At 30.0% G+C, this 16,567-nt stretch overlaps 1 protein-coding gene across 4 annotated transcripts in view; it reads right to left on the bottom strand.

Annotated features, from left to right (window-relative positions):
* The window catches only part of LOC111034825 (Down syndrome cell adhesion molecule-like protein Dscam2), a 310,967-nt gene that overhangs the window by 75,587 nt on the left and 218,813 nt on the right, over nt 1-16,567 (bottom strand). For all 4 annotated transcript variants that reach the window (XM_022316209.1, XM_022316211.1, XM_022316208.1 and 1 more), the window contains exon 8: nt 11,335-11,512. In XM_022316209.1, coding sequence (XP_022171901.1) covers nt 11,335-11,512 — 178 coding nt within the window. The remainder of the gene's footprint in view (nt 1-11,334; nt 11,513-16,567) is intronic.

The raw sequence follows: 16,567 nt of genomic DNA, 5'->3' as shown, positions 1-16,567 counted from the left end.
TTATGAGTGGAGTAGAATCACAGAAGTACTGATCCACAAGGCATATACTACACTGGTAATCACAACGTTAAATACTTGTAACTAATTTATAATTAACTATTTATTTAAAACTCAAATGGTATGTATTTCAGTACTCCTACAAATAAATTACTTTGGATTATGAAATTTAAAATGCTTTTTTCATTTAAACAATTAAAAACTCAAAAAATATAAATATAAACAAATTAAATATATATGTTTTTTTAAACATTGTATAGGTTCTATAATAATAATATGTTGTTGATATTATTTAGGTATTTACACCTATTTTGAAATTTGAAATTTACTTTTGTATACTCTTAACAAACTAAACATTTAAAATATTTACATCAGTTAGCCATATATATATATATATATATATATATATTGTATGTCATCAGTATATTATAATTCTATCTATATTTTTTTCACAATGTTTTTAAATTTATTTCCAGTTTGTGTGTTGAAAGACACTCTTTCTAGTGTCGTATTAGTGAAATCTGGTAAACAATTAAATCGTATATGTACATCGAGGGGTCAATAGTTGAAAATTCAAAGTACTTTATGAAATAATCAAGAAAAATTAACAAACAAAAAAAATTATCTTTGTAGTGTATAAATTTCTAATTTTTGTTATCACGGTTGACGAAAAATTATTTCTATAATACAACTAAATCAAAATTTAATATATTATCCAGTTCTATTGTATACAAATAAATTAATAATAATATTATAGTCTTTATAGTATGCTATTTGTTTTTATTAGCACTAGTTATAAATTTTGAATAAAATGTCATTAGAAACTTATGGCTTACAAGCCGTTTCAGCTCATAATTGTTTTTTATCGTATACAATGTTTTATAATTGAATTTAAGTCATACATTACAGTGATACCCAACTTCTCAATACCTTCCACAGAACAAACCATTTCATTTATCTTTACCAACTTTCCCGCTTTTTTAACTATAATATTATATTAATTGTATATCTGTTGGCCGACGTGGTGTGTGGGCAATTTCGGTACATGTTCGTGTAGATGAATTTTCGAGTGGTGATCTATTAACTTAATATTTTAATATCTGGTGAATGTTTTAATTTATGTTGATCTATACCCAAAACGTTTTTTTATTCTTTTATTTTAATTAATCAAAACAATAATACAATATTAATAATTCTTATACAAAAATAAAAAATATCTGTACAGAATTCATACTTTGATTATTTAATATATAAATATTTACCAACCAAGAAAGTTGCAAGTGACACTATTATTATTTTATTGTACACCTGTTATATTTGTATTAACAATCAACACAAATTCAACAAAATAAATTGTAAAATAGGTCTAATAGTCAATATTATATAATATTGCATTATTATAAATGGGCTAAATTCAAATTGTATGATTTAGAAGAGGAGCCAATCAATATGCCCCACACATGATATAGAACATTTCAATTTCCAATACGTGACATGTGATGGTTAAAAATACAAATTAAATTATTTTGAATAATGGTTTATTTCAATTTCGTTAATTATAATATAATTCGTGTAGAGAACCAAAACGAAGATATATAAGACATATCCGATATTATATTATTAGGAATCATAAAATAATGAATGCTATTAAATACGTGTTTGAAGTTGTATTTACTATACCGTTGAATATGTTATCATATTATGTTATATTTTATATGATATATTTAATCACTAACCTCGAAAAGTATTTACGTTAATAAACATTATTCTTACATTATTGTAAGTCACTTAAATAAGAGATATTTTTAATAGATACCAATATTTTCGGGGAACCACTGTACAACTCCGATTTGATTATCCAAACATAATGTAATAATTATCTATTAATAACGTTTAATTAATAAATCTTTCAAAACTATACACATTTTCCACAAAAAAATTATGTTTTGAAAAATAAAATAAAAAATGAATTATGTCGTACAAAAATGTAATACATCAGTAACGATAAAAAAAAAAACAATAGAATTATGAGTCTATTTAAAAAATATATTGTCTTAGAGTATCTCGAGAAAAATAATTCTAAATCTTAAAATAATCACCTACCATATAGCAATCATACATATTGCATAGTGCATAGTAGTTACTATACTTTCACCAATAAAAATCACTTCATAAAAAAAAATTCTTGATGTCAGCAATCCCACATCTTTTCTACTTTTAAGCAGATATTTTTATAAGCAATAAATTAGCTGATTTTTTAATGCCCTTTTTATCTTTTAAATTTGCATTCTGAACAATAATTCGGTACCGTTGAAAACTAACTAAAATCGACTACACATTTCGAATGATATTTGTAAATTAGAACGTAACGTATAAATTATATGTCACATGATATAATATATACATCCATGATACTCTGCGGACTTTTACTGTATTTATTATGTGCAGGTGGTGATGTATCGAAAGTCTGAGTTTTATCCAGTGCACTATTACATGTATTTTGACTGCGAACACAGTACGAATATAAAGTGACATTATTTACTAAAATATTGATATAAACTGGCCCCAGAATCATTTACATATTATTGTACACGCCTAGTTAATGTGTGTTTCGGTGTCGCTCCTAACTCGTCGTACTCGGCATAATATAATATTCATTATTTATAGGATAATACGCTGTATTATGACGGTCACCAACAAAACGAACTTGTTTACATTGCGCTGCAGTACTTTGAGGGTGATCCATCGATATTTTATATGGCCACAAGCCACAATAATAATATAAACCGAGTAGGTATAACGTTTTTAATATAACGCTCGAAATCGTATCGTACAAATCTGTCGTCATATTTTTCACCGTCGACTCGATATTATTCTACTACTCGTTGTTGTTATTATTATTATTATTATTATTATTATTATTATTATTATTATTATTATTATTACAGCATTGGTGTAGTGTTGGAGCGTACGAATGCTGGTAATATTTTTGAAACTATTGAGCCGGGCGAAACGGTTCACTTTATAATAATGTACTGTAAGAAAACGTTCTGTAAATAGTATAATATACAAACGAAAGCACACGCGCAATATACTTAGACAACTACACATAACGAGACACACAACACACAACTCTGTGATAAATGTTATTTTAACAAATCACTTTGGGCATCGGACGCATACACGACGTGTACACTCGCTACGAGCTTAACCTCAGGTCCATTATAATTTACAATAAATATGTTATTACTCAAATTCGCTGCAGGTGGCTATAGAACCAGCGGTATTCGATAGCGTGCTCGAACACAGTTATACTCTGTACCTAATATTACAACAAATGCGGGCGAAAGCGTGGCCGTGTGTGTGCACAAGTATGGTGCAAGAAACAATACACCTAAAATGATAGATGTGTGTGTGTGTGTGTGTGTGTGTGTGTAGATCCACATCATGTAAGGTACACGAATGCGCATTACTCCGGCACATAATGATATTCATAAATAACCCGGCGCCGCTATTCAACGGCGGTCAAAAAGGGGTTCTGATATTATTTTCAAATATCCGCTTTAAGGAATACACGTAAATCCCGCGAGCGTGTCCGGATAGACCACCGGTACACCTCAACCCTGCAGCTACTATATCCTATATATTATAATGATACAATACATGTATATTATATTCATGGTAGTCCCGGTGAACAAAACTCGACGAGACTGTTTCCTGTTGCGAGACGGTTATTATTATATTATGAAGGTACGAGAGCGTATATATTATATATATATATATATATATATTTATTATATAAATAAATATATGTATGTATATGCGCAATGCACATATATTATAACAAAGGTCGACTGGTGGTCCTGGCCACCACCGTGTAATAGAAACCGTTCACTTTATTTCAATATTAAACTATTTAAATAATTTACCTATAGTTTCAGTTTCAGAGCGTTGTTATCCATAGATATGTATATATACATATATATTGTTTTGTTCACAATCACGATTTTATAATATGTAATGGCGTGTAACTACATAAACCTAACCTAACCTAACCCTAAGAGTACGTTTCAATTGTAATTATCAATTTCAATAGATGTTATAGATGATTCAACATTAATATAGCACGAATGCAATATTACTTTTAATACATGGCAACTCTATTAAAATTAACTAAATTAAATATAATGGCTGATATCATTATAACATAGTCTGTGTGAAAAACCAATGGGTAGTATTGATCGTTTAAATTTAAAGAAAAGATCATGAAATTATTAAGATAAATCAAACTTTGTGTAATATGAAAGAATAATTATTTAATAAAACAATACTTTTATGAAACTGAACTTCAGTATTTTAACAGTTTGAAGTGTGAAGCACTGCTGCCACAGATTGCAGCAAATAAAATAAAAACTGTGTTCTATGTTTTTCATGAATGTGAATTGTGCATACTATGATACAATATAATAAACCTAGTACAATATAATACATGTATGACTTATAAGACACCCACCACTTTTGTGTTTCAAAATAGTATAATAGAACAAAATCAAAAAAATTACCATTTCTAGTTATTGTTTTTCTAATCAGTGAATTTTATGTTCTTTAGCTGTGAATACAATTATTGTATACAAGTAACACTTTTAGTGTAACATTTTTATAGTGTTATCATTCTAAAATATTCAAATATGTTTTCAGAAATATTATTGCATTGTTGGTTTGGTCTGTACGTTTGAAAAAGTAGGGTAGATAGGTTAGTATACATAATAAATAATAACTATACAGTTCGCAATATTATTTTGTGATCATCAATAATAACGTGCTAAAAAAAAAATCATATAAATACTGATTACGAATTTAAAATCAAAGTAATACAATTGCTGGTAGCTTAGTTATTTCATCTTTTTCTGTGTATTTTTTTCATAAACGATTTTCCAATTTAATTACGATATTACGCTGGCCTACTTTCCGTATATTCAATTAATATAATTACGAATGTTATGAGTAGGGCTCGTTACTTATTTCACTAACAGGTTTTGAAACATTCAATTAAGAAAATCAAAAATGCTTTTAAATGTGCACCTATAATAATGTGATAAAATCTGAAAATACCAAATGATATGTTTATTGTAGAAAAATGGATTAATATCGGGTTATGATAATACTTATTAATTATTTTTGAGATATTTAAAATGTCGAATATACCTGATTTGCGAGGATTAACTAAATTTGCAAAATATATTCAAAGATAATGTTGAGCTTAATTTCAAATTCTTGTCGTATTATATCAATATTAATGCACCTTGGTATATATTATCTTGTATTTACATCTAGACAATTTACTACGAAAAAAAATCTTCCGAATGAAAAAATCAATAACTTATATAATTACCAAGAACGTTCAAACCGTAATATGTAATAAGTATAATGCTGAATATTTTTATACAAGGTAATCACTTTGATTCATCAAGAATTCTCATCCCATTTTTCCCTTGAAAAATCTGTTATTCAAAATCTGATATATATATTATACAATATACATATATAGGTACTATATTTTGAAATTGTCGAATTTTTTTACACAACTTAAGTATTATTTTTTCCACATACTTTAATTTTCTAATTGAACTTTCTGTACTAAGAAAATAGGTATATGGTAATGGGTTTGGAAAATATGAAGGCTATAATAGTGAATTGAACATTTTAGTTACCTATCAATATTAATCAAAATTTTAATGAATGTATTTTCAAATTAAAAATGGGGTCGGGGTTAGGGAATTATGGGAGTGAGCATCATCGTTGAGTCATCTTTTGTTACATGATCACGGTGAAGTATTATGAGGGACGGTGTGTAAAACATATGCATAATTATTATAATAGAGTTAAATTGTCAGTATTTATAGTTAATTGGGTCATGCCAGGATATGCGAGTTATCTCGTTTGTGGTTCTCTGAGATTAGTCTCACAATATTCATTATTATTATCATACTATGATAGTATAACATTATATTTCCGATTATCCGTGGTAAGACATAGTCGTTTCGAGCCTCTGACCGTTCGTCCAACAAGATCTTTTAAACCTGTAGAGTTGAGACCAGTGGGCAAAGAAGTATAACGAACCTAGCAAAGTACTCATACGACGAAAATGTATGAACAATATTTATTTAGAGATAAAATATTGACCTTGCGATGCTGGAGTGAAAAAGTGGCATAGGTAATATATTCTAATTATTATTAATAGTTTAATAAATTAAACGCCTCAAAAATATATGGGAATGTTCATTTAAATTGTCGTTTTTTTCGCGTTAATGATTCCATCAATATGATTTGTGTATCACTAAATTTGAATTTCTAAATAACCTAACCTTCCATAACAAACTCAAAGACACTGTAAGTGCGGAAAAAACTAAGTTGTTGGCCTGGGGCAGGTACTCAAACGAATCATCACAAGTAGAATTTTCAGCGAAACACGACGACGCTATTTTGCGGTACGAATTCGCTAAGCCTCAGACTGAAAACACCATCGGCAGTAATAATTACTAAGCTTCCGGGCGTCCTGCGACACGATTCTCTCGTAACTCTCAGTCACCGGTGCTTCTCGGGAGCCACAGACGCGTCATTTACACCAACCGTCAAACTTATTCGTGCCTATCTGTACGCCAGCACCTCTCACGCGTTTGTTTTTCATCGCCCTGTACACCCATGAGATGGGCACAGTAACCGAGATTACTACTTTCGGCGAGTGGAAAACGACGAAACACGTCTGACCACTGACAGATTGCGAACTGGGCTTGGCCGGGACCCCCGGGACCGACGTTCGCAGTAGCGGTCGACCGGCCCGAGTGACTTCACTACGGACGACGACGGGAACAACGTACTGTTTACATTATTATTATATTTAGGTTAGAAATAGAAATAATAATGAATGCATTAATATTACAATGCAATAGCAAAAGCTTATCGCCGAAAGCCGTGACCAAGCGGACATCGTGATGTTGGATTACTGTAGGCAACTATAGGTACTGCATAATACGAGTGGGTATAATAGACAAAATATTATAATGAAATGTTTGTGTTAGAAATATAACGACACTATATTATAATGTAGCAGCCACGAATAATTCGTCACGACCTGCAGATGATGCTGCAAAATAACGATATCGAAGAAAACAAATTGCATTCGATGTGAATAAATAATTATTAATTAGTATAACTTTCGTAGTTTCGAACAATGTTCGAAATCCTTAACCATAGTATGGTTGCAGCTAATATATATTGTACATGGCGACCGCAGCCACTTGTCATGCGATCATAATTTCCAGTAAAACCGTGTTGATACATAAAACGTACGCACCGCATCCTGCTTAATATATGCGTTGACACGACGTCACAAGTGCCGTGTTCTTGTATCTGTCTCTACAACGTATTATTCTGTAAAAGCCTACTTTCAGATTCTGAGCGACGGGATGAATGTATTGGTTTCACAATGGTATGTATTTTTTTTATTTTAATTATGTTGTGTCTACCATCACTTTGGCGAACAGTGCGTAAATATGTTTATATCTTCGTGTGGATTCTAGTAGAAAATTGGTTCTTAATTAGATACTGGGAGAGTGAGGAGTCAAAAGTAAAAATGTGGCATGTAGATACGTTTCTTTGTACAGACGAGGTCGAGTAATCCACGAGAACATTCGAGAAGTCATTGTAATGGATTTGTTGGATTCAATTTAACGAAACATCAATGTGAGTTCAAAATAATTCGGACAGACGGCCCCTATGTTATTATGTATATTTTTCAAATACATATTAATACAGCTATCGATTTTAAGTCCCCTTGAATATTTAATAACTAAAATAGTATTTCATTGTTGTCATATCCAATTTTGTCAAAATTTGAACCTAAAATACCCATAAAAAAATATTCTCAGTATTATTTTTCAATGTTTGAGTTTCAGCAAAAACTATTTGAGTGTAATATTTTATTAAATGTTTAAACTTATTGATAAAGCATCATTTTTTATTTATCTAAAAAAACATCAGGAACTTGGCCATTGGTATATTTAGTATACTTACATTAAAGATATTTTATCAATTTATCACATTATATCACATTCAATTATACAAATTTTATTTTATTTTTCAATATTTAGAAAACCAAAGAAATCCAAAATTTGCTACAATTGTAATACAAATCTCTAAAATATTCAAAATATTAAGAAAATAATACCTTCAATAGAAAATGCTTAAATTATATAGACATGTTTAGAAACTTTCAAATAGCTAGGGTATTTTTTTGAATTACGAGAGTAAAATATATTGAAATTGTAGATTGAACCAGTTGTACTGCTTCAACGGAAGATGACCGACAACAAAATATTCATTTTTTTTAAACCATCGTTGTAAAATCGATACATTTATCATCGCTCAGCTGCAAAACATTACAAACCATTTACGAAACGATTCCAAGTAATTTTCAAAATAATAGAAAAAAAACAAAAAAATACATAATAGGTAATAATTAAGATATCTCGTCTTACCAACTGGATATTTTAAAATAAAAGTGTATAATAATTGAACATAATTATTTATGTTCCTTACAAATAACATATTTAATATAAAAAGCTATTATTCAGCCATATTAGAACTTCAGAATTTGTTAGAATAAAAATGTATTATCACGTTAAATGATGGCCCCTAATAAAAGTAGTTTTACCTGTACATGTGTGAATCCCAAGTACATAAAATTACAAATAGTATTACTATACGAGTACAAACGAGCCTGCAAGCTCGCGGAGGGTAAATAAATTCCGATTAAAATTAAACAATCAAACACCGAGACATAGAGTTTTCCAATCAAAAGGAACACGTTGTATACGTTTAAAAAAAAGTTCAGGTCTGTTTGTCTTCAATGAAAATAATATTACTTCCTCATTGATCGATCCACGAACGACGGATCGATGTAAAGTGGAGCACGGGGCAAGGCATTATATAATACGGTCGCATGCGAGTAAACATTCCGCATCATCCTCATCATAACATACGAATTCCCCCCCCCCCTATCAGGAATCGTGCATTCCATTCATATCGTATAAGTAACATTTATGATGCATAAAACGTGGTGAAAATGTGAACACGGAACTACGCGACACACAGCAGCGAGGACAGGACTGCGACTACAGGACTGTATACTACTGACTTGTCGTCGGACCAAAAGATTATTTTTTAACCGAAATCACTTGGGAGTTCGATGTTTATAATATTATTAAATTATACACGGGCGGTATGTACGTATGTGCATAGTAATATTATCGTATATAATATTATATGGTATACCTACGGGTTATTTCTCGGTATATGACCGTATTGGATAAATTAGCTATAAAAGTTCACTTCGGGTTTGAATCGGGTAACGGTTATGTCTTACGTTTGCTGGTATGTTATTAATAGTACCTTAACCGAGATATTATAAATTTATAATATAAGGGTTATAACCAACGGCTTTGAGTTGTAAACGGTAAAAAAAAAAAAACCGACCGCTGGAAAGATTTTATTTTCAGAAACGAGTTCCTGAGATTTCAAACGGCATACTATAAAATTTGTACTTCAATCGAATGAAAAGCATAATGTACGAGCCGCGTTACCTATATTCCCGGTACCGCCTTATACAGATAATTATTATAATGAAATATTCATGGCAATGAAAACTTGCGTAGGTTGATCATCGTTCACGACCTCGCATATTATACATATTGAATATCCGAACTTTGGAATTATTATTTGTGGAAACAATGAAATCGCCGGATGTGCAACATCAATCGTCTGGTTTTCGTATTTTTCCCAGACGAATCTAACACTCGAAAAGTCTAACCGATGGCGGGACGCTGAATGAATACTCGCGAACCGTATCGGGATACGTCGGATGTAGGTGCCACGGTCGACGTTAGATCGAAACGGATTTTGAAGTGCTAAATGTCTACGAAACGTAAACGTGTTGTTACTCAAAATGCATATGTCATATCGATGTCATAAAATCTTTCATTGATTTTTTTTTTTTTTTTTTTTTTTCGTCGGGGGGGGGGGGGTAGATAAGGAACTGACTAAAACGAACTGCATAATAATATGATTAGCAAGTTCAAACGCACCAGGCAAACAGATTTGATTTTGGAAACACACGACTGTCGATGATCGATGTACATTACGCTACATTTGTAATGGGGGCACTGAATCATTTCATCGCCCTTGTTTCCCGGGGGGTGTGGGTGCGGTAGTACATTATATTATTATTTTCGTCGCCTGCGCCACGTCCTTTGCGGGGTCTGCGCGGTGTATTTCACTTCAAACGATGTTCAATGCACGAGGACTGGCAGGATTTTCATTTGATTACGGCAACGAGCACATTTGGTCGACAACGGCAAAGCAGGTATATCATTACATCGACTACAACAGATCGCGGTTTACAGCCTACAAGGCATACAAAGGGTTCGTTGTCGTCTTACAACAGTATTACTCTTCGATAGTTCTATATTGTATGCTTTCCGACCTTAATAATATAATATGTATATTATATATTACTACATTATTTAATTTTATATTAAATAAATTTAGTTTAATATTTTTGCATGTTAGTGAACAACAAGTAATTTATTGTAGTGTAGACAAATAATTCGCAACAGCGGAATAAAATATGGATAATCATCCAGCAGTGCCATCCCACACATTGATTTGGCAAGACTAGTAGAGTTATAAAGTCACCGGGAAAGCATCTTTTGAGCCGACTGATATATCGTCGAGGGTGGTGTAATTATACAGAAGTATATAATTAGTGGATTTTAACTGATCGATAAAGCGGTATCTAGTGAATTTTCGCTAGCCTAGTTAATTGTTTGAATTCGTCTTTATTTATGAAGATGATTGCATGATACACACCACGGAGCGGACAAAATACTACGACGAAGACAAATTAACTGAAACACTTGGATTACACTTGGATTGTTGATATTATATAACATTACAGACGACATTTTTGGTAAGTATATTATGCGTGAATGTAGTGTTTATTTAATTCAGTGTGCAAGCCAATTTGAACTTTCACCGTATCTAATGGTTATGGCACATATTATGTTAAAAATATAAATCTGAATATTCCCTCAGGTCTTACACACTTTAAGATTTTCATCTCCGCATACAATACATTACAATATTATCGTTTTGTAATTTATATTTTACATGACAAGAAATCAATCTTGAACTTTTGATACTTATGAATACTAATTATAATTACTACCGATACGATTACAATATTGTGTATGAGTCGGTCTCGTATAGATTTTTACTCACCACTCAGCCTTAGTTCGGCAAACGAATGTGCCATTTCGTTGTTCAGCTTATTAGTGACCACACACTGGTACATGCCCTGATCGTCTTTTTGCACGGAATCTACGTTCAACGTGTAAGTAGGCGGCGTTGATGAACTGGACTTACGTGGCACACCGTCTTTTAACCAAATCACGATTTGCTATGAGAAACAAAAAAAAAATGGTCATAAAATTATAATAATAATATTTTATTAGTATGATATTAGGATAACAGCGTCTTGTAAAATAAATGGCTATAGTAATATATTTATATAAAGATGAGCATTATACAATTTATTTTTTTGAAATGTTTTATTCATGTGAAAAATAAATCTTAAATTAATAAATAATGATTTAATATCTTGTTTAAACAACGTGATATCACATTTTAAATATAAATTCAAAAATTCAGCTGTTTTAAGTTTTCATAGGTATGATATGTAATTAATATTGTTTTTTTTCAAAATTTTTATCTGGCTGTTTGTTACAACTTCAAACAATCAGCTTATTCCATGATAATAAATGAAATAAAATAATTAGATGGAAAACGGAAAGGGGAACCTATTGGAGAGATATTTCAAGTTTAGTAAATTATAGTGTTATTTGTTGTTATTTATTATTATTTATTATTAATATAGCTAGGAAACATTTTTATAACTCCATACTGTAATGCATTTATCCGAATAACAAACACGAACGCAATCGTTGGGCTCTTTTTTAAAATACGAATAATGTAGATACTTCGATAGACTGATAACTGATTAAGTTACCATTAATGAGGTAATTTTCCAGAACTACAACTGTAAATGTTGATAAATCATTATTTATCAAAGTTTACTTTGTAATATTCATATTTTCCTTAGCAGTACACATCCAATTATATGGGGCTGGCAATCCTTGTCCTACACACCTCCTTTGGGCCTATCTCCTCGCCTTACTGTAACTCAAAATAGATATTTTCGTGTCGTCATCCTTTCATTCTTCAGAAAAGACTTCATTAAGAGTTTTTCTTTAACAATTATTTTCAGAGTTACCTATATTTATTACGTGACCTAACCATTTCAAAGTATTCTTCAAAATTGCATCTATAAATGGTGTTACTCTTGTATACCACGAGTTAATGTATTATTCGCCTTGTTTTTAGATTAGTCACTTCACGTTCACACACACACACACACACCTTAGCAGTATCATCTCCACTACACACACCATATTTTCCACTTTATTGTCCGGCGTTCAACATTTAGATCCGTACATCATGAATCTTCATTTTGATTTCAATGGTATCACCGTGTTAAATAAAAACCTGATAATTCTATTTATGCTTTATCCATCTTTACTAATTTATGTTTGAGATGGGTAATTATTGATATCAATAATATCTAACTATAGTAACTATATTTAACTATCTACGCCCAGGTATTTATAAAAAAACCATTATTAATTAATGTATGTTTTTCATAATTTCACGAGGAACACAATTTTAAATTTTGAAATAACTCAGAACATATTAATTACAAAATAATAATTTCACACAGGTTGAATACATAGGACAAACGAGCTTCATAGGTTATTAAAATTGAATTATTATAGCTTTGGGTCGGTCGTCTAGACATTCAATTATTAACAAAAGACGAAATAGTAACACAAACGTTACTCTAGAATGATAGATAGGTACATATTATATTATAATAAAATGTAATATTTAAATGTGTACTTCTGTTTGACCGTTACATCATAATATCGTGGTTGCATTCATTAAATGTTACAAACAGAATATATAAATGGATTTGCGATTGAATAGTGTAATTCGATGGACTTTTATTATGAATAATAATAACAGTACTGTATTGTTTGAAATTATTTCTACAAAAAATACTTTGATAAAAAAAAAAAAATTGTATAATGAACGGGAAATTCTAAAAAAGTTATAAAATAGGCTAGTTAAATATTTCACAAACAAAATAAATTCCTTCATACTTCAAATATCTCAAAAAAAAAAAAAAGGAAAATTATTCCCACAATATTCAGATTAAAATATTTATTAATGTATTTTACGTTGTTTTAATGTTTTTAATTAAACGCTTTACTCTTGTTAACACGGAGTTTAGGATGCACAACTTTTGAAAACTTATGGATAAAGTTCACTGGTTGCCCGAGTACCTAATTAACGTTGAAAAAAATAGTGCTTTATTTTTAATGATTTAAATTCTAAGTATACTAGTGGTGATCAAATAGGTACAATAATAAACATTTTCTGGTACCTAATAGTTATATATTTTGTACTAATTGTCTCTATAGTTTTGTTTGATTTATTATTTAAGTAAAATGCACTATAGGACAATCTATACGATTTGTGTGACCACCTGTGGTGTTTGCCTCCATTAAAGATAGATTTATAAAACAATAATGTGTATCGGAGTACGCAAATATTGGATAAAAAATAGCAGGTTTAATATGAAAACGAACAATATAACAACTGCAAATCGGACAGATGAAGCCGTATGGGTAAGTAATAATATGAAGCAGCTACAAAAATATAGTTATATGTTGAATATAATTAGTGATATTGACTATAATATTAGCAGATTTAATACAGTCTGAAAATGTAATATGACCTTACAATAATTATCTAATTATAATGCTCTTATAATTATCATCAAGATCAGAGTGCGAAAACCGCAACCACGACGCTCGGCGTGGTGAACACCCTTCGTTTGTAATCGAAAGTCCAAGTGGTATTCAAAGAAAATTTTCACTTGTAATCGTGCTTAGTAACTCCGTAATATTTTTCTTTGGGTTACATCAAAAATTGACAATTATATTTCTTATTGAACCCTTGATCATGATATTCTATTGACCGTGGCTAGCCGTTTACACCAATTAGTATCGAAAATGAACTCTGAAAATAATTTTCTCAGCCCACTTTGATTTGTAGTGCACCATTATAATAACGATTATAATAAAATATATTATATTAGTATGGACCAAGGCTTATAACACGTGTAAAATTGGCTTGTAAAATCGTTCTTATTTCTGGTACAGAGTAAACGAAATCGATGTTTCGGTGGGTTTTACTACACGTTATTATATTTTTTTATAAAGAAATCGTACGATCGTGTGCAAGGCTTATCACCAAAAATAATAGAAAATTGAAGCAAAATATGTAAGGACATCTACAAAGCTGGCTTTGAATAAATGGGAATAAGTGTGTAAGCCGATTATTTAACCTTTTCCCGTAACGTCAATACAGATCACTGCCTATTATATTATCGTCGTCATTATATACATTTGGTTGTATACGACTGAATAAAACAATAATAACAATTTGTTTTTGTATTTATAATTTAACTTTTCCACAGGAAAATAATATACTACCGGTTCTCAGAAAAAAAGGAAGTCATGGTTTGGAGGTTTCTTTCTTTATAATAATAACGTTCATTCCGATAAACAATAATAGTCAAGTATCTTGTGTATAGATGATGTGTTAGGTACAATGTAATGTGTACAAGACAGTTTGTGTGTTTTGCAATATTGAAATATTTTTCGAAATAATTTCATCGTGAAATTAAAATTAAAATATAAAATCTATTTTACATCCACAAATAATTCAATACTTGATTAATTTATGGAAATGAAATTGTATTATTTTAATGATTATATTTCAATCGTGTTGAAAACGGTTTCGCGAAGTTCCCCCATTATATATTATGTCACCTAAAAATAAACAAAAGTCAATGTGGCATTATAATTTACCGAAACAATTTATCTTCAAAGCTTTACAATAAAATAAGCCCGGGCAAATTATCATAATATTGTATTATAATGAACGAAAAACTGTGGCCCTCATAAACTCGTCGATACGCAATACTGTAAAATTATTATCCAATTCAAATAGGCACTTATTTTACCAAATTGCATACAGAAATGTAATTAATGTCATTACTTGTATCCAATACGACACCACTTGGGTACGATTCAAAATATTAATAAGACAATTATTATTAGTGCGAATAAACATTATCTAGTCTCCTTATAAACATAATTTGTGTAACATAAAAATTATTTAATAATACAATCAGTTTCTTAAAAAACAACATGCCCCTTACATACATATTGTTTGTTCAGAACTGGTCAAAACGACTTAGTTCAATAATAATAGATTAAAATATCAATCATGTAGTTTCTACTTTTTAGATTGATATGTCAATGCTATAATTTTTTTATGGAAAAATATTATGTTTTATATTCAATCTGAACACTGTATTGTAACGTTATAAACTAATTCAATCCTTTAGTAAACACTGTCAAAAGAATACTTATGCCGTAACGTACCTAAACAAATACCTAATTAAATAAGTTCAATATTTATACGTGGATAAGTATTTCTCAAAAATGCATTAAGGAATGCATGATATTAAATCAAAAGAGGAAATATTATGGTTTTATAAATTTCAATTTAACAACACTGTTTGCATGGTTACAGTACAACTCTACTTTAAGTGTATTCCATTACAACATACATCAAATTAAGATTTTTCAATATAAATTTAAATTTAAATTGTAAGACAACAATAAATCCATGATCTACACCTCAATTTTCAAATACGTCTTACAAAACTCATTGTAAAGTTGTACATACGGATCGTGAAAACAAATGAAACAAATAAGTACCTACTATAGTTGAACACCAAACTATAGGTACTTAAAATAATTAAACTTTTCCCGAAACTATGCAATAAATTAGACGAAGACTAAGTTATTTTAAGACAGATATTTACAGAGATTAGGCACTTATAACGTATCAAACGTATCAATTTTAAGTATTGTAACGTTATATATTATGTTGTTAATATTGATCTTTAAATGTAAACTTATTTGACTTGTAAATGTATTTAAACTCTGGTTTTGAAATTTGTAAGAATACCAAAAGTATTTTTCATGTTAAAATACTTTTGCTTTTTTCCATCTAAAGAATGTCCAATGGTGACACAAACTTATTTATTAAATCTATAACCTTAGAGCCATCCATTCTGCAGTAAAATATTGGACATTTAATTGATTTAAAAATTAAATTGCATCAAAATTTAAATTCAAACTAAGAGTTTTATTGTTATAATATTGTTACTATGTACAAAATGGTAAAAATAATAATATCATGGAACCGTGAGACAATTATGTATTATTTTTCAATATTTAAAAACATCGATGCGATT

The sequence above is a fragment of the Myzus persicae genome, unplaced genomic scaffold (assembly GCF_001856785.1).
Source record: "Myzus persicae strain clone G006 unplaced genomic scaffold, MPER_G0061.0, whole genome shotgun sequence".
NCBI lineage: Eukaryota > Metazoa > Arthropoda > Insecta > Hemiptera > Aphididae > Myzus > Myzus persicae.
The sequence above is the reverse complement of the archived record's forward strand: the minus strand, read 5'-3'. Positions and strand labels throughout refer to the sequence as shown.